Genomic DNA, 20,297 nt, shown 5'->3' with positions numbered 1-20,297 from the left:
GTCTTGATTGCAATCTTGTATAGTATGATTTGATTAGACTGGATAGCATGCAAACAAATGTTTTTCACCGTAATTCGGTGTAGTTGGCAATAATAAACCAATATCAACCTAGTAGAAACAAAAAACTGGATATGCTGGTTTACACCAAAGATGGACAGAAAGTGATGGAGTAACGCAGCGGGTCAAGCAGATCTCTGGAGGAAAAGGATGGGTGACATTTCAGATCGGGATGCTTCAGATCTTCAGAGTTTGAAGAAAGGTCCCAACCTGAAATATCACCCAATATCAACATAACTTGTATATAAAGTTGAGTTTGTCTGTTCTCTACAACAGGAAGGAATTCTGATTATATTTAATACTGCAGGGCTACTAAAGCTGAGCAGTGCAAAGCTTGCCCCAAAACTGCTATTTAAAGTGTTCGGATGTTAAAGAGAAATAGATAAATATTAAGAATGGAAACATTTCAGGGTTTATAAACCTGCCGATTGGTTCATCCATCTGCCCAAGGAAGTGTGTAAAGATACAACAGTGAACCAGTTTATGTCAGACCCACCACAAACAAATGGCATCAGGACAATTGAAATGGAATCAACGGTAAGTTACACAGCACAGTGCAGCCCAGGACCTGCCGTTCGGCCCACAATGTCTGTGCCAAACATGCTGCCAAGATAGATACAAAATGCTGGAGTATTTCAGCGGGTCAGGCAACATCACTGGCGAAAAGGCATAGGTGATGTTGTGTCGGAACCCTTATTCAGACAGTCTGTCTGAAGAAGGACTCCGACCCAAAACGTCACCTATTCCTTTTCTCTAGGGATGTTGCCTGACCCGCTGAGTTACTCCAGCATTTTGCATCTATCTTCGGTATACGCAGGCATCTTCAGTTCCTTCTTACACATGATGACAAGCTAAACTGATTCCTTTGCTTGCACATGATCCATATCCCCCCCCATTCCCTGCAAATGCATATGCCTATCTAAAAGCCTCTTAAACACCACTGTTGAATCTATCTCCACCACCACCTGATATCATGTTCCAGGCACTCACCACCCTCTATGTAAAAACAAACGTCCCGCACATCTCCTTTAAACTTTGCCCCGTTCACTTTAAACCTACGCCCACTAGTATTTGACATTTCCATCCTGGGAAAATGGTTCTAACAGTTTACCCTATCTATGCCTCTCATAATTTGATAGACCTCTATTATGTCTCCCCTCAGCCTCCGACACTCCCGAGGAAACAACCCATGTACAGGTTCAGCGCTTACCTCTGTGATTTGCTCAGACTACCGAATAAGTTGAATTCTCCACGTTCCTTCGACTCTTCGTCAGGGAGTTTCTGACTGGGAATACTGGCTCTGCTTTCAGTTCTGGCTCTCCCTCCACCTCTGCCTCCACCTCCAGCTCTGCCTCCGCCTCCAGCTCTGCCCCCGCCTCCAGCTCTGCCCCCGCCTCCAGCTCTGCCCCCGCCTCCAGCTCTGCCCCCGCCTCCAGCTCTGCCCCCGCCTCCAGCTCTGCCCCTGCCTCTCGCTCCAGCTCTACCCCGCCCTCGAGCTCTGGTCGGCCGAACAGTCTTCTGGCTGAAACTGAAATCCTCCCCGTCATCCCAGGTTTTGTCCGAGCCTTTCTTGCTCCCTCCTCCTGACCCATCGCGGGGCTTGTTGAATCTTCCTCCTCCTCTGTTTGGCCTCCTTCCAAAATTCATTTTCTGATATCTCTGTTCGAAAGATAAATCATTTATTGGGCTTATTATTGTAACATTACCGAGGTACAATGAAAACTTTATTTTACAAGCTATCCAATTAGAGTAGAAAAGACTATACACAAATATAATTGTCAACTCAAGTACAATAGGTGGAGCAATGGGGAAGATACAGAGTGCAGAATATAGATCTCAGCATTGTAGAGTAACAGTTCCAGGAACAAGGTCCAATGTCCGCAATGGGTAGAGGAGAATCGGACAGTACCCCAGCTAAGAGAAGGACTGTTCAGAAGCTGTACAAAGGGGAAGAAGCTGTTCCTGAGTCTGGTGATACGTGCTTTCAAACTTCTGTACTTTCTATCGGTCGAGAGTGGGGAGACGGAGGAACGATCGGGGTTGGGCGCATCTTTGATTATGTTGGCCATTTTCCCCGAGGCAGTGGGAAGTGTAGATGGAGTCAACGGTGAGAAGTCACATGGATGCCAATGACAATATAGCTAGCAATACAGAACATTGATATGTCATTATTGGAACTGTATTTCATTGTACTTGTACCTCACCATAGAGTCAGAAAGCTGCACAACATGGAAACTGGTCCTTTGGCACAACCGATCCATTGCGACCAAGTTGGCATAGTGGATTACTCCCATCTGCCCACATTTGGCCCATATCCCTCTAGACAACTTCCTTCCAAAAATCTGTCCAAATGACTTTTGAAAGTCATAATCGTATCCGCATCTATAGCTTCCACAACATCCACCGCCCTGCCCTCAGCAATCCTTTTAGTGATGTCTTCAAAATTCTCTATCAGATTTGTGAGACATGATTTCCCACATGCAAACCTATGCTGACCATCCTTAATATGTCTGTGCCTATCCAAATGATGGTAGATCCTGTCCCAAAGAATCCCCTCCGTCAACTTTCCCACCACTGACATCAGGCTCACCTACCTTTAGTTCCCTGGTTTGCCCTAGGTGCCCTTCGTAAATAGTGGTACAAGGTTAGCCACCCTCCCACATCCCGTGGCAAAAGATAATGCAAATATCTCTGCAAGGACCTCCCTAATTGTTTCGCTAGCTCCCCACAAGGTCTGAGGACACACTTAGTCAAACCCTGGGGATTTATCCAACTTAATACATTTTAAAACTACCAATACCTCCACTTTGGTAATTTCTACATGATTCCAAGACAACACAACTCATATGCCTCAATTGCTTAGCTTCCATGATCTTCTACATTGTAAAAGCAGATTAAAAATATTCATTTAATATCTCCCCCATCTCTTGTGCCTCTACACAAAGACAGCCATGATGTTGATTAAAGGGCCCATTCTTTCCCTAGCCACCTGCTTACTCTTAATATACCTGTACAATCTTGTGTTATTTTCCTTTGCCTTGCTTACCATACCCATTTCCTGATACTGATGGCCAAAATCTGGCGCATGTCTCCTTTTTCCTGACCAGAGCCTCAACCTCTCATCAGCCTCTCATCAACAGGGCTCCCTAAATATCCCATCTTTGCCGTTCACCCCTAACAGGCCCTTGTCCTCTTGCTACCTCACTTTTGAAAGCCTCCCACTTGCCATCCGCCCCCTTACCTGCAAATGGAGTCATATTTGTGCACATGACAAAACATTTAACGACTTGACGTTACCAGTTCTGGCCAGTATCCAGACAATATTGTCCCTCAAAAATGACAGGACTTCACCAGACAACCACACTGTTGTGCTTCTGACATTAAAAGTGAGACCACATTTCAAAATGCACCTTATCTCCACGTCTACACTATCATATCATATCATCATATCATATATATACAGCCGGAAACAGGCCTTTTCGGCCCTCCAAGTCCGTGCCGCCCAGTGATCCCCGCACATTAACACTATCCTACACCCACTAGGGACAATTTTCACATTTACCCAGCCAATTAACCTACATACTATGTTATTGAACGTATCAATTTTTTTAAAAACTCACTCACAATGGATCCGATTTCATGACAGATTATACGGGGATTGTTTCATTTTTCTCTGTGCCGGCTCAAAGTGCAAAGTGGTTTACTTTATTCAATTTGCTTTTATTCTGTCGAGTGAAATCAAAGACAAAGGGATCAGCAACAACCAAGAACATAATTAGTAACATCAACCAATATAAGCCTGACATTTTGGCAAATGTTTACAAATGTTCCTTCAAGTAGAAGACTGGTACATCACAGGTACTCCCTCGAAGGCATCTATAGGAAACACTGTCTCAAAAAGGCAACCAATATCAAAGAACCACAAAACACTCTCATCTTGATACTACCATTGATTGATTGAAAGATACATCGTGGAAACAGACCCTACAGCCTGATTCCACAACTATCGATCACCCTGCACGAGTTTTATGTTATCCCACTTTTGCATTCACTCGCTGCACACTAGGGGCAATTTACAGAGGGCCAATCAACCCACACGTCTTTGGGATGTCACAGGAAATGGGAGCACCTGGAGGAAACCCATGTGATCACAAGGAGATCATGCAAACGCCACAGACCCAAGGTCAGGATGGAAACTGGGCCTCTGCCTCCATGACGTAGCAGCTCTACTAACTGTGCTACCCATCGGGAAGAAGGTACAGGGAGGCGGAAAGCTGTGACCATCAGGTTCATTCCCTCCATCCAGTGACTGGAATATGGCCGTCACATGATCTCTGTGGACACAAGGAACTGCAGATGCTGGTTTAAAAAAAAAGACACAAAGTGTTGAGTCACTTAGAGGGTCCAGCAGCATCTCTGGAAAACTGTACCTCGGTACACATCACAATAAACTAAACTAAGGTGACGTTTTGGGTCAGGTCCCTTCATCAAACTGATTGTGTTATGAAGGAGAAAGCTGCAAGAGAGGCCAAAGTCTGGCAAATGTTAGGTGGATACTGGTGCAAATTCAGGACAGAACACGATAGGAGAGCAGCAGCATTTCAGAACATCCCCCTCTTTCTGATAGGACTTCTGAGACCCCCTTTCACTGCTCTCCCGTGATTCCTGCTGCTCTTCGACCATGTTCTGACCTGGACTCGCAACTACATCCACCTATCACTTGCTAGACTTTGATAGACACAAAATGTTGGAGTAACTCAGCAGGTCAGGCAGCATCTCTGGAGAAAAGGAATAGATGAGGTTTTGGTTTGGAACCCTTGCAGTCTGAAGAAGGGTGCAAAGTGTCACCTATTCTTTTTCTCCAGAGATGGTGTCTGACCCACTGAGTTATTCCAGCATTTTATGTCTGTCTTCGGTATAAACCAACATCTGCAGTTATTTCCGACACTTACTAGACTTTGTCCTCTCTTTCACCTTTCTCCACCTGCCCCTATAATCAGAGTGAAGGTCTCGACCCAAAACATTCATCTGTCCATATTCACAGGTTCTAGTAGAATTGGCCCCATCTACTCCGCCATTCAATCATGGCTGATCTTTGCCTCCGAATCCCATTTCCTGCCTTCTCCCCATAACCCTTAACACCCGTTCTCCAGAGATGCTGCCTGACCCACTGAGTTACTCGAGCACTTTGTGTCTTTCTTTGTAAACCAGCATTGCAGTTCCTTGTATCGACAAAATAGTAGTTGTTGCTGCCTGACCCGCTAAGTTACTCCAGCACTTTGTGCCCCCATCTCTGTCCACGGGAACTTGCTGCGCACAAACTAACTGCCGTTGCCCGCCCTTTCATGCTGGAAGTCCTGCTCTTCAGCTTCACGTCTTAAACACCAACGGGGCCCCATGGAGCTCCTGTGGTGGCATCGGCGACCACCAACAACACAGACACATACACAACCGCCATCGATCCGCCTTCTCGGAGCCGGCCGGCACAGGAACAGACACAGGCACGCCGCGCTCCGGAACTAGATCCTCCTCCCGCAGTTCCGGGTCAGCAGGGCGCTGGTCGCCATGGAGACGGCCGGCGTCGGCCTCCTCTGCCCCGTGGGCTCGTCGCTGCAGTCGGAGACTGTGTCACCCTCAGCGACAGCCGCAGCCGCAGGCAGTCCGACCGTCCGTGGACATGCCGGGTGAGATGTCATCCACGTTGTCATTATCACTGGAGCTCCCACTAACCTCATTGGATAACCTCGGACTAACTTTAATCGGAGTCTACGGGACTTTATATTGCGCTAAACGTTATTCCCTTTATCCTGTATCTCCACACTGTGGACGGCTCGGTTTAGTTTATTGCTAGACCAAGTAGACCCGTTGGGCCCAAACCTCTCCTGTATTGGTGCGGCACCCTCCCCTCCCCTCCCCTCCCCTCCCCTCCCCTCCCCTCCCCTCCCCTCCCCCTCCCCCTCCCCCCTTCCCCCCCTCCCCCCCTCCCCCCCTCCCCCCCTCCCCCCCTCCCCCCCTCCCCCCCTCCCCTCCTCCCCCCCTCCCCCACCTCAGGTGCTGTCTGTGTGGAGTTTGTACGTTCTTGCTGTGACTGTGTGGGTTTTCTCCGGGTGCTCTAGTTTCTTCCCACTTTCCAAAGACATACAGGTTTGTAGGTTAATTGGCTAAGGTATAAATTGTGAATTGTTCCTATTGTGTAGGGTAGTGCTAGCGCACAGGGTGATCGCTGGTTGGTGTGGACTCGGTGGGCCGAAAGGCCTGTTTCCGCCCTGTATCTCTGATGTCTTAAAAAGGATAGTCGACACTTTGGGTCAAGACCCTTCCTCAGACTTCTTCAGAGTCTGAAGAAGGGTGGCACAGATGAGCAATGGTAGAGCTGCTGCATTATAGCGCCAGAGGCCCTGATTCGATCCTGATGATACGAAACGATACGATAGAACTTTATTTATCTCAGGAGGGAAATTGATCTGTCAAAAGTCATAAAACTCAAGATAAAAGAAACATGAAATTAAAGTGACTAGTGGAAAGGATTGGGGATGTGCAAAGATTTGGGGAGGGGGGGGGGCAAGTCAGTCTACCCATGACAGAAGGAGGTGGAGTTGTACTGCATCTTGGTGGAACCAGTCTGTTGCTGAAGGTACTCCTCAGGTTGACTAGTGTGTCATGGAGGGGGTGAGCTGTATTGTCCAAGATGCTCCGTAGTTGAGGAGCACCCTCCCCTCCAAGATCAACCCCCATGAATCTTGCTGCAGACGTCAAAAGAGCGAAGCCTTCTCATAAATCACACTCTGACCCTGGCTCTGATCCATCTTGTACAAAGCCTCAGTGTTTCTGGACCAGTCCAGTTTACTGTCCAGGTACACTTCAAGGTATTTGAACTCCTTGGTAAACTGCACATCCATACCATGGATGGAGACAGGGGTGTTCCTCTCCTCCTGAAGTCCACCACTAACTCTTTAGTCTCGTTGGTGTTGAGCTGCAGGTGATTCAGACCACTCAACAGAGTCATTGACGACACCTCTGGATTCAGTTTCCCTCCCCTCACTGATGTTGCCCACAATTGAGAGTCATCCAATAACTTCTGCAGGTGGCAAGAGTCCGAGTTATATCTGAAGTCTGAGGTGTAGAAGGTGAAAGGAAGGGGGAGAGGACTGCCCCCTGTGCCCCCCCCCCGTGTTCCTCAGTAGTATGCCCGAGACACAGTTCTGTAGCCTGACATATTGTGGTCATCCAGTCAGGTGGTTGGTAATCCAGGACACCAATGGAGCATCCACCCGCATCTTTGCCAGTTTGCTCACTAGCAGTGCAGGCTGGACGGATGGTGTTAAAAGCACTGGAGAAGTAAAAAAACATGACTCTCACAGTTCTTCCCGGCTTATCCAGGTGAGCCTAGGAACGATGGAGCAGGTGGATAATGGCGTCCTCAACCCCCATCTTTGTTTGGTAAATGAACTGCAGGGGGTCCAGATAGGGTTTAAGATAGGGGGTCGCAGGTGAGTGAGCACCAGTCTCTCCAGGAACTTCATGATGTGTGAAGTCAGCACCACCACTCTGTAGTAATTGGAGGAGCTGGGACGCGTCCACTTTGGTCACGGGACCAGGCAGCGTGTCTTCCCCGTCACAGCAATCCTCTCCAGGCTCAGGCTCGGGTTGAAGATATGCTGGAGTATTCCACACAATTGGCTGGCACGGGTACAGTCTGTACGGAGTTTGTATGCTCTCCCTGTAACCGTGTGAATCTTCTCGAGGTGCAAAAGTGTACAGGTTTGTAGATTAATTAGCTTCACTGATAATTGTAAATTGTCTCTAGTGTGTAGGATCGTGCTGGTATACGGGATGATCACTGGTCGTTGCAGACTTGGAAGTTTTTTTTCATAACCAAACCTCTGCCTCATGATTCACATTTTTCTCTTGCTACTGATTCTTGTAAAATCCCCAGTCTCCCTGCTTTATATGCTCTGCAAGAAAACCTCCATCTATCTGTGCATTTCAAATCATGGTGTGTGTGTGTATTTAGAAGGATAACAATAGACAATAGGTGCAGGAGTAGGCTATTCGGCCCTTCGAGCCAGCACCGCCATTCAATGTGATCATGGCTGATCATTCTCAATCAGTACCCCGTTCCTGCCTTCTCCCCATACCCCCTGACTCCGCTATCCCTAAGAGCTCTATCTAGCTCTATCTTGAATGCATTCAGAGAACTGGCCTCCACTGCCTTCTGAGGCAGAGAATTCAATAGACAATAGACAATAGGTGCAGGAGGAGGCCATTCGGCCCTTCGAGCCAGCACCGCCATTCAATGTGATCATGGCTGATCATTCTCAATCAGTACCCCGTTCCTGCCTTCTCCCCATACCTCCTGACTCCGCTATCCTTAAGAGCTCTATCCAGCTCTCTCTTGAATGCATTCAGAGAATTGGCCACTGCCTTCTGAGGCAGAGAATTCCACAGATTCACAACTGAAACTGAAAAAGTTTTTCCTCATCTCAGTTCTAAATGGCCTACCCCTTATTCTTAAACTGTGGCCCCTTGTTCTGGACTCCCCCAACATTGGGAACATGTTTCCTGCCTCTAACGTGTCCAACCCCTTAATAATCTTATACGTTTCGATAAGATCTCTCATCCTTCTCCAGGGCGGGGATCCTCATCCAGGGAGGGGACCTCATTGAAACAAACCAAATAGTAAAAGGCCTGGGTAGAATGGATGTGGAGAGGATATTTCCACTAATTGGAACGTCTACGACCAGAGGGCACAGCCTCGGAATAAAAGGAGGTACCTTTAGAAAGAAGATAAGGAGGAATTTCATTAGGCAGAGGGTAGTGAATCAGTTGAATTCATTGCCACAGGTGGCAGTGGAGACTGTCATTGGGTATTTTAAAAGTGGAGATTGGCAGGTTCTTGATTAGTAAGGGTGTCAAAAGCTATGAAGACAGGAGAATGGAGTTAAGAGGGAAAGATAGATCAGCCATGATTGAATGGCAGAGTAGACTCAATGAGCAAAATGGCCAAATTCTGTTCCTATGACTTATGAACTTATGTGTGGTAATGAATGACGAACACAATAGCTTTGTTTGGAATCCACCTACGATGCAAACAATTCTTTTGGGCTTGTTAACTAATAAAGTTAATAGAATAACATTCTGGAATTCCTGAGTCACAGCATTTCAACATGCTTTTAACCTGCATCTTTGTCTTGTTACAGTGAAGCCAAAAAAGAAAGGCCAACCCAAAGAAAAAGGTAAGATTTCCTCACAATATTTAGTCCTTTTTTATATCTATTTTTGTACCTTCCCTTTTATAAAATTTATTAGTTTCTCCCAGCTCAAGACAATATTAAATTAATTAGAATGTTTTTAATTTCATCAGAAGTCAGGATATGTTTAGATATGGGATATGGATGATTCTTTATAAGCAAAGTACAAATTTTCATTATGCAGCACAGGCAAGTAAATAGATTGGTTGAATGGCAATTATCTATCCAGAGCATGGAAATGTTCTGGTTGAATGGTGATTATCGATCCAGAACATGGGAGTTGAGGATATACTGGAGTTGAAACTAAGTCTTTAAAATTTTGACAGTTATGCATGGTGAGGTTACAATGCTCTTTATGTTCCTTTGCACAGTTTCTGAAGTTTTAAATGTGAATGTCATCTTCCCCAATGAAGACCGATATGGTGAGTAATAAGATGCACAACAATAGCAAGTTATACCTGCTTATATCTGTCTTAGATTGGGTCTCGACTCAAAACATCACCTATTCCTTTTCTCCAGAGATGCTGTCTGACCCGCTGAGTTACTCCAGTATTTTGTGTCAATCTTAGATTTATTTCTCCCCTGTTCACCCCTTTTCCTTTAATCTTTTATCTTTAATTGGACCTTACTGGTCTTTATCTTGCACTAAATGTTATACCCTCTATCCTGTATCTGTACACCGTGGATGGCTTGTATGTAATCATGTATAGTCTTTTCACTGACTGAATAGCATGCAACAAAAATCTTTTAACTGTACCTTAGTACATGTGACAATCAACTAAACTAAACTAAATTGTCTGATCATAATAAAGTCTGATTGTTCAGCACATTTATCCCCATTTGTTTAAGTACAGATTTTCTAATGCTTCACTCACTTGAGGAAAACTAACTCGAGGTACAGTGGAATGGCTGCAATTGTGCCATGACCGCCTGATGTGGTTGTGTTATGTCGACAATCCCGAAAGGGATTGAATAGAAAGACCTCCTGCTGTCACATGGACTCTTTCATCACTTTCCACAAGCAATTACTCAGTATTCTGATGCTTCCCAGGGCAGCAATTAAGTTTAAAAATCACGAGATTGCCTTCATGTTAACTCTGCGGCATGACAACTTGGCTGATGATCGAAAACAAAGGCACATTTAAAAATAAAAACTTGCTAAATAAACTCTTTGTTGCCTGAAGAAAGGTCAATTTCACACAGCTGCCCCCATCAACGGTGCCCTTGTGCTGTGAGGCGTCTGCGTTGACAACAATTATAAGCGGAGAGTATTGGTATGGACAGTCAGGAAGTGTGAGAAGCTGCGGTTATTTGTAATTTCTGCTCAGTTCAACACGGATAGAGTCATGCAGCGCGGAAACAGGCCCCGTCGGCTCAACACGTCCATGCCGACCAAGATGCCCCATCCACGCTGGTCCCATTTTCCCGTTTAAAAAAAAAATAAAATTTTAAATCATTTTCCCGTATTTGGCCCATATCCCTCAAAACCTCTACTATCCATGTAACTGTCCAAATACCTTTCAATGCCTCACCTACCTCTTTTCAAATATCTTTTCAATTGCAATGACCATCAGTCGGCACCCCATCACTATTTCTCTCTTCCTTTTTACCCATTGCTAATTGCCTCTTGAAGGCAGCTGTGTTAAACTGTCTCAACACAAAAGTGAGTTTCATGAGACTCACCACTCTGAGGCAAAGGGCTTTCTCCTGAATTCCCCACTGAGTTTTACAGTGACGACCTCACATTTACATGAGTACATTCCCTAACAAGTGGCTATGTCCATTCCACTGAATCTGTCCAATGTCTTTTCATTGCCTCAACTACTTCCTTTGGCAGCTCATCCCATAAACCCACCTCCCTCTGAGTGACAAGCTTTGGGGCAAGATCAATTATAATGAGAGAGGGCCAATTGTACCTCTGGACAGATTTTTCACAACGGTAGGTGAAAGATTCCAGTTCAATTGTTTATGATGCCACAGACATAAGGAGATGCAGTTTCATTTGTAAAACTTTGATTCATTCTGAGCCTGAAGAAGAGTCCTGATATAAAACGTCACCTACCCATGTTCTCCAGAGATGCTGCCCAACCTGCTGAGTTACTCCAACACTTTGTGTCTTTTTTTGTAAACCAATGTCTGTAGTTCCTTGTGTCTCTCTTCTCTCTTGGCTTCTTTCTTGCTAGTGCTGATGAGTGCAAACTATCAATGCCAAACTTTCTTCAGGCTCAAACATGAATAACAAGATAAATTGACCATGACCTCACTAGGCATCAATGATCTGTTCTTCTGCAGGCCCATGAGAGGGTATGATGTCAATAAAGGTGACAATTATGGGTGAATTCCCTCCAAAGTAGTTTACTATCACCATATCTTATCCCCACCCCCACCCTTGTATTGAATTGATTGAAAGGTAGAGCATGGAAATAGCCCTTCGGCCCACCACGTCCGCGCCGACCATCGATCACCCGTCACACTAGTTCCACATTATCCCACTTTCTCATCCACTCCCGACACACTAGGGGACAATTTACAGAGGCCAATTAACCTACAAACCCGCACGTCATTGGGATATGGGAGGAAACCCATGGAGAATGTGCAAACTCCACATAGACTGCACTCGAGATCAGGATTGAACTGGGCTCTCTGGTGCTCTGAGGCAGTGGCTCTACCTTTATGAAGTCTAAAGCTGCCTGCGTCAGATGTGTTCTGCATAAATTTTACAGCAGGAGAATGCACAAGAAGTGTAGATGCCGGGCTGGAGAGGAATGGATATGGCGTTCATACCACACTTAATGGAATAACATATTCAGGGCAGTGGAACAATGACAAGGTAAGCAAGGAGCCACAAGGAACTGCAGAAGCAGGAATCGAGCAAATCACAAAGTGCTGGAGGAACTCTGGGTCAGGTAGCATCTGTGGAGGGAATGGACAGATGACCTTTCAGGTCAAGATCCTTCAGTCTGATGGAGTTGAGGGGGTGGGGGGAGGAAGCTGGAAAGGAAAGAGAAGGTGGGACAAAGCCTGGCAAGTGATGGGTGGATACAGGTTAGAGGGGTGATTGGCACATGGGTGGAGTAAGTGACAAAGGCTGGAGGTAAAAAGGAGATAAAAGGGTGTCAGATAAGGAGAGAAAAGGATGAGTGAAATGTAAAGGCAGATGGAGCAATTATACTGTCGGTGGAAGGGGAAAGCGGGCTGGGCTAATGTGAGAAATAGGTATGTAGCAGGGTGGGCCATACAAAAGAGGGGCAGTGAAAAGGTGGAGGGTTTACCTAAACCTGGAGAATTCAATGGTCATATCGTTGGGTTGTGAACTACCCAAGCAGAATACGCGATTAATGTAACAAATGTGATTAAAAATTAATGCCTGAAACAAAAAATAATGGTTAGAAGATGGAGAATCTAAAAAGCTTTGTCATGATTAAACTGTGAAAAGGTCAGCAACTTCTCAATTTACTTCACGAGATGTTTAACACAGAAGTTATGATTCAGGGATATGATTCAGGATTCAGACACAACCTAAACTGCAAACTACAATCTTTTTTGGTTGTACTTTTTCAAAAAACTCAAATCAAATTTGTGAGACATGACCTCCCATGTACAAAACTATGTTGACTACCACTAATCAGCTTCTGTGTGTCCAAATGTGTATATATATCTTATCCATCAGAATCCTCCCCTGTAACCTTCCTACCTAGATGTTAAGGTATCACAAAATGCTGGAGTAACTCAGCAGGTCAGGCAGCATCTCAGGAGAGAAGGAATGGGTGACGTTTTGGGTCTAGAGCCTTCTTCAGACTGGACTCCTGCAATTTCTTCTCTAGCTTCCCACAGTTTCCTTGGATATATCTGATCAGGCATGGGTGATTTATCTATCTTCATATGCCTTAGGACGTCCAGCATCTCCTCAACCGAAATATGTTTTGTCCTCAAGACATTTCTATTCACTAATCCAAGTTCCCTAGTCTTCATGGCTTTCTCCATAGTAAAAATAGAGGAGAAATACTCATTGAAGACCTTGCTCATCTCCTGTGACTCCTCACATTGGTGACCGCCTTGGTTTCTGAGGGCCCTATCCTCTCTTTAGTTACCCTCTTTCCCTCAATGCAGTTATAAAATACCTTTGGATTCTCCTAAAATACCTTTGGATTCTCCTAACCACCTAATTTCCTTCTTAAGTATGCTCCTCAGTCCCCTAAACTCCTCCAGGGATACACTATCCCAGCTGCCTACACTTGACCCATGCCTCCTTTTTCCTGACCTGAGCCTTAATTTCTCTTATTATCCAGGCTTCCTTACTCCAACCAGTCTTGCCCTTCACTTTAACAGGAACACACATGCCCTGAAGCTTATAGAAGTATATAAAATTATGAGAGGCATAGATAGGGTAGACAGTCAGAATCTTTTTTCCCCAGGGTGGAAATTTCTAGTGGAAATGTCCACTAGAAGGCATAGCTATCAGGTGAGAAGGGGAAAGTTTTTTTTACACAGAGAGTGGTGGGGGCTTGGAACCATTACCAGGGGTGGTGGTGGAGGCAGATACGATAGTGGCTTTTAAGAGGCTTTTAGATAGGCACATGGAAATGCAGGGACTAGAGGAATATGGATCGTGTACAGACAGATGAGATCAGTTTAACTTAGCATCATGTTCGGCACAAACATTGTGGTCCACAGGGCCTGTTCCTGTGCTGTGCAGTTCTATGTTTAATGATACTCCGATCAGGAAGAAAGTACAGCAGCCTGAAAATCACGATCCCCAGGTTCAAGAACAGCTTCTTCCCATCAGGCCCTTGTACACTGCACAACACTAACCTCAGCAACTGTGATCTTTTATGGACTGTGTCTTTGGTTGCAATATGAACTTGGACGTTGTACTTTTATCATTACCTGATATTATGGTTGTTAATTATATATTTATCTGTGTGTTATTACTTAGCTTTACAGACCTGTTAAACTGCAACAAGTAAGAATTTCATTCTTCTGTTGCCAATATGTACCCCAATTAAATACTCTTAACTTGACTCTTGCTTGCTTAAAAGTATGACACCACTTTTTTAAAAATGTCAATCTTTTTCAATGTAAAATTAAATGTCTCATGGCATAAGACATGGATTTACTTTTCTTATGACAACACTGCTGACTGAAAGTACCTACGGCAGTTATTGCACCAACAGTTATGTCAAGATTAAGTGAATCAGTATTGTATTCAATTACATTTGTTTTTATTGTTTTTCATCTTGTAAGCAACCTTGAGCGGTTTCTTATTTTTCTCTATTGTTGGCTCTAACAAATAAAGGAAAATGCAAAGGGGCTCCATGTTCCTGAAAAAACCTTTCTGTGGATCATGACAGCCTCGTCAACGTTGTATTTCAGGATTGTAACAATACCCACGACAGTAAGTGTCCACACCTGCAATGAATAAATAATCAAGCAAGTTAGCACTAGTTGACCAAAATAAAATGTGCCTGATCGTTCAAAGTAGCTTGGAATATATAACTGACATGCTAGGACTAGGAATCTGATTGGAAGCACAGTGATGCCTTACATCCTTAACCTTAACCTTACATCCCTGTGCTCCAAGGAATAAATTCCTAGCCTGCCCAACCTCTCCCTCTAGCTCAGGCCCTCAAATGCAGGCAAATCCCTTGTACATCTCCTCTGCACTATTTTCAGCTTAAAGGCATCTTTCCTATATCACTATCAACATGCCAAAGAATAGTAAGGCAGCGTGCCTTAATGACTTCCGTCCAGTGTCTCTGACATTCAGCATCATGAGGTGCTTTGAGAAACTGGGGATAACGCCCATCAGCCTCCCAGCTAGCCTTGATCCACAGCAGTTTGCTTACTATCGCAACAGATTCACGGCAGATGCCATCTCCCTGTAGCTAAACTCATCTCTGGAACACCCAGACAACAAGGACTCCTATGTTAGACTCCTATTTATTGGTCTTCTACACAATAATTCCATCCAAACTCTTGGACCTAGGAGTCAGCAGTCCCCTCTGTTAATGGATCCTCGACATTCTGACCCACAGACCACAATCAGTAAGGAGAGGTGACAACATCTCCTCCACATTAATTCACTCCCCGCAAGGATGGGTTCTCAATCCCTTACTATACTCCCTATACACTCACGACTGCAGCCAAATTCAGCTCTAACTCCATCTACAAGTTAGACGCAAAATGCTGGAGTAACTGAATGGATCGGGCAGCATATCAAGAGAAAAAGAATAGGTGATATTTTGGGTCGAGACCCTCTTCAGCCTGAGAGTCCGGGGAGAGGGAATCTAGAGGTACGAAAATTGTAGATGACACCACTGTTGTGGGCTGGATCATGAACAACGACAAGACGGAGTAATGGAAGGAGATAGAGAACTCATTGACATGGTGTCAGGCTAATAACCTCTCCCTCAATGTCAGCAAGACCAAGGAGCTAGACATTCACTTCAGGAAGCATGGTGGAGTACATACCCAATTAACATCAATGGTGCGAATGTGAAAGTGGTTGAGAGCATGGAAACAGGCCCTTCGGCCATCGAGTCCACGCTGACCATCGATCACCCGTTCACACTAATTCTACGTTATCCCACTTTCTCAGCCACTCCCGACACACTAGAGGCAATTTACAGAGGCCATTCAACCTACAAACCTGCACATCTTTGGGATGTGGGAGGAAACTAGAGGAATCCCACACAGGAATCCAGCGTTGTGAGGCAGCGGCTCTACCAGCTGCACCACTGTGCTGCCAGGGGTTGTGAGACGAGGTTAAATGAATGCGATTTAAATATAATTCATTCATTGGTTCGAAGAACTGAATAACTTATTCCTGTTCTGAGAGTGGGAAGTCCAGTGACTATTTTTAATACATTAACGATGTGATTTCATCATTTAATTTCTTAAAGATGAATGGCACCGGAAAACTGGTGCATCTGTCCGGTGCAGTCTACGAAGGAGAGTTTAAAGACAACACGTTCCACGGAATGGGGACCTACACATGGCCGAATAATTCTAAATATATTGGAAGCTTCAATAATAACAAGTAAGCTATTCTTTTATAATCTAGACTATGTTTCTGTTGAGGGAAGTTGGTTTTAGTTGTACAACACATTGGTGAGGCTTTGTCCCACCCCCACCTCTCTTTTCCAGCTTTCACCCCCCAACTTCAGTATGAAGTGGGGTCCTGACCCGAAAAGTCTTCTGTCCATTCACTCCACAAATGCTACCTGAACCGCTGAGTTCCGAGCGGACATGCCCCAACCAAGCGAGTCCCACCTGCCCACATTTGGCCACTACCCTTTAAACTTTTCCTATCCATGTACCTGTCCAAATGTCTTTTACATGTTGTTATCGTACCCCTGTCTCAACTACTTCCTCTGGCAGCTCGTTCCATATTACTTATTGACCTTTGTGGAAAACAGAACCGAAACATCGTCTGTCCACACCCTCCAGAGATGGAGGGAATGGACAGACGTTGCATGGTGGCACAGTGGTAGGGCTGCTGCTTTACAGCTCCAGAGACTCGAGTTCAATCTGACTCGGGGTCCTGTCTGTACAGTTTGTACAATTTCACCGTGATCGCGAGGGTTTTTCCCGGGTTCTCCAGTTCCCACCCATACTCCAAAGACGTGCTGGTTTGTAGGATAATTGGCTTCAGTAAAGATTGTAAATTGTCCCTAATGTGTAGGATGGTGTTAGTGTATTGGGATCGCTGGTCGGCACAGACTTGATGGGCCAAAGGGCATATTTTCACGCTATATCTCTAAACCAAACTCTAAAATAAACTAAGATGCTGCCTGACGCGCTGTGTTCATCAAACACTTTGTGTTTTGTTATTAACAGATACCATGTTAGTGGACATTAAATTCAGTTTGCATTTCCTTGTGCTGCAAATGACTGAATTTCATAACTACAGTTCAGATATTAGTTCTTTTTCAATTTTAGAGAAAGCATGCACAGTGATAAATGGCTGTTGTGGTATTGCGATCCGTGAGATGACATCAATACATGCATTAATGCAGCCACATTCTTAAGAAGCAGTGTAAATTGTGAAAGCACAGTGCTGGAGGAACTGATCTGCATGGATGTGTTGGGCTGAAGGGCCTGTTTCTGTGCTGCAAAGTCATAGCCTATGGCCAATTTGCTGTTCAAGATGCCCGATCTTCACTCGTCCCATCTGTCCACATTTGGCCCATATCCCTCTCAACCTATCCTATACTTGTCTAATTGTATTGTAAATGCTGTTAGAATATCTGCCTCAACTACCTCCTCTGGCAGCTCGTTCCATATACCCACCACTCTCTGAGTGAAAAAGTTTCCCCTCTGGTTTGTATTAAATCTTATCCCTCTCACCTTAAACCTTTGCGCTGTGTTTTTCTCTCAAGTAATAGGTTTCATCTGCCTAACCTATGCACATCACGCTGTAACAGCCCTGGAAAAGTATACAAATGTTCTTTCACTGGCTGTTACTCTGCAGATTGGAAGGGGAAGGCAAGTTCATAGATGCCGAAGGCTATGAATGGATCGGAACTTTTCATTACAAAGCTGCACCAGGACTGAAGTTAAAACTGGATATGTAATCCACGTCTGCATGGGACCCATTTGTCAACCCATACCATCGAATTATATTTCTGAGATTTTTATAAACATCATACTGAGTGTTTTGGTACATTTTAAATAGTATTATGCAAAGATGGTCTTCATTCAAATACGTACATCCAATTTATTCTAAAACATCTAATGGGATAGTTCTGTTTATTTTAATAAATCAATAAAGCATAATAATTAGAACTTTCTAATCGTGTGACCAGGATTCAACAGGAGGAGGGGGGCAAGTGGAATGTAATGCCAAAACATGGTGTTGCCCACTTTTCTTCAGACAGGGTTTAGGTTTATTATTGCCATGTGTACCAAGGTACAGTGAAAAGCATTGTTTTGCATGCTTTCCAAAGAGATCAGATAATACATCAATACAATCGAGTCACACTCTAGTTCAACAGGTAGAGCTAAGGGAAAGATACAAAGTGCAGAATATAGTTCTCAGCATTGTAGTGCATCAGTTCCAGAGACAGACCAATGTCCGCAATATGATAGAGGTGAATTAGACAGTACCCTAGGTTATGGAAGGACTGTTCAGAATCCTGATAACAGAGGAGAAGAAGCTGTTCTTGGGTCTGGTTGTGCGCACTTTCAGTTTCTTTACCTTCTGCCGGATGGAAGCAGGAAAATGAATGAATGACCAGGATGGGACAACTCTTTGGTTACGTTGGCTGTTTTCCCGAGCCAGCGTGAAGTGTAGATGGTCAATAAGGGGAAGTCCAGTTTGTGCGATGGACTGGGCTACATCTACAACTCTCTGCAATATCTTGCGGTCTTGGGCAGAGCTGTTCCAAAACCAAGCTGTGATGCAATCCGACAGGATGCTTTCTATGGTGCATCTGCAGAGGTGTGTAAGTCATTGGAAGCATGCCAAATTTCCTCTAGTACTGCAAGGTTGCACTTCATGCTGTGACAGTCAAAAGTCAAGAGTAGTCACAAAGTACTGCAGTAATTCAGCAGGTCAGGCAGCATCTCTGGAGAACATTGATAGGTGACGTTAAAGGTGGAGACCCCTCTTCAGATCCAAAATGTCACCTATCCACGTTCTCCAGAGATGCTGCTTGACTCATTGAGTTACTCCAGCACTTTGTGTCTTTTTTGTGAACCAGCATCTACAGTTTCTTATGTCTCCAAATGTCAAGAGTAGTTGCCACATGCTGTGACAACAAAACAATGAAATTCATTCTTGCAGCAGCGTAACAACCCTGTAATTAAACACACTGCACTTAGATAATATATAATAAACAACAAATCCATAAACAAAAATGGAACAAATTAATAACTACAATACTAATGCAAAAAAAACCTGTGCCCTTAGTCCAACCACATGGTAGGATGTATAATTCACCAAGATCTTGATCAATGAAGTAACTTAGAGAGGCCTCTTAACAGAGAAGAGCAAGAAGAGAGAGAGGTAGGGATTTTTTACTCTAAGAAGCCAAAGGACACGGGGGCTAAAGATGAAATGATGAAATGCAGAAAAAGTGTAGAATATCCGGGATCTCTGCAATCTTCCCTCCGGCGGCACGGTAGCACAGCGGTAGAGTTGCTGCTTTACAGCGAATGCAGCGCCGGAGACTCAGGTTCGATCCTGACTACGGGTGCTGCACTGTAAGGAGTTTGTACGTTCTCCCCGTGACCTGCGTGGGTTTACTCCGAGATCTTCGGTTTCCTCCCACACTCCAAAGACGTACAGGTATGTAGGTTAATTGGCTGGGTAAATGTAAAAATTGTCCCTAGTGGGTGTAGGATAGTGTTAGTGTACGGGGATCGCTGGGTGGCACGGACTTGGAGGGCCGAAAAGGCCTGTTTCCGGCTGTATATATATGATATGATAATACATTTCCTCCATTCCCCGCTTATCCATGTGCCTACCCAAAAGTCTCTTAAACTATCGTATTTGCCTCCACCACCACCCATGGCAGCGCGTTCCAGGCCCTCATCACCGACATCCATTGTGCACAACTATTGCACAACCTTGCCTGTTTCCCAGCAGTAAAATTTTCATCCTGAATGTTGTTGTGCCTGCATCAACAACTTCCTCTGGCAGCTTGTTCCATATCCACCACCCTCTGTGTGAAAAAGTTGCCCCTATATCTCATGCAGAGGCAGAGATGATTAGTTTAACTTGGTATCATGTTCACATGGACATTGTGGGCCTGTTCCTGTGTTGTATTGTTCTATGTTCAATAAAAATAAGGATTAATGTGGCTTTAGTGTGATTTGGGATGTTGATGGTTGGTGCAGACTCAGTGTATTGAAGAGTGTGTTTTGTGTTCTGTTTTGCTGTGACGCTATGACTACAACAATTCCACAGCAGATTTGTTAAGTTGCTTTAATAGCCGAAAAAGCCTTTGGGACCATGAAAATGTATGATACAAAAGGTACTCTGTT

General features: G+C 44.7%; 2 protein-coding genes across 4 annotated transcripts in view; one reads left to right on the top strand and one right to left on the bottom strand.

The window, feature by feature from the left end:
* dhx57 (DEAH (Asp-Glu-Ala-Asp/His) box polypeptide 57) overlaps positions 1–5,571 on the bottom strand; it is a 55,427-nt gene extending 49,856 nt beyond the window's left edge. Inside the window, exons 1-2 of one of the 3 annotated variants that reach the window (XM_078405273.1) lie at positions 5,505–5,571; positions 3,682–3,782 (exon numbers count right to left, since the gene is read on the bottom strand). In XM_078405273.1, the coding sequence (XP_078261399.1) occupies positions 3,682–3,698 (17 nt within the window). In that variant the 5' untranslated portion in view covers positions 3,699–3,782; positions 5,505–5,571. Of the gene's footprint in view, positions 1–1,267; positions 1,404–3,681; positions 3,783–5,504 lie in introns of those variants that run through there. The other 2 variants (XM_078405275.1, XM_078405274.1) reach the window with 2 other exon arrangements.
* Positions 5,572–5,627: 56 nt separating this feature from the next.
* Positions 5,628–20,104, top strand: morn2 (MORN repeat containing 2). Its single transcript, XM_078405272.1, has 6 exons — positions 5,628–5,741; positions 9,258–9,293; positions 9,680–9,730; positions 12,032–12,138; positions 16,211–16,347; positions 17,782–20,104. Exons 1-6 carry the CDS (start codon positions 5,735–5,737, stop codon positions 17,882–17,884), a joined length of 441 nt encoding a protein of 146 aa, XP_078261398.1. The 5' UTR covers positions 5,628–5,734; the 3' UTR covers positions 17,885–20,104.
* Positions 20,105–20,297: the final 193 nt, after the last annotated feature.

Source organism: Rhinoraja longicauda, chromosome 9 (genome assembly GCF_053455715.1).
Source record: "Rhinoraja longicauda isolate Sanriku21f chromosome 9, sRhiLon1.1, whole genome shotgun sequence".
NCBI classification, from domain to species: Eukaryota; Metazoa; Chordata; class Chondrichthyes; order Rajiformes; family Arhynchobatidae; genus Rhinoraja; species Rhinoraja longicauda.
Note: the sequence above shows the minus strand (reverse complement) of the source record. Positions and strands in the feature narration are given on the sequence as shown.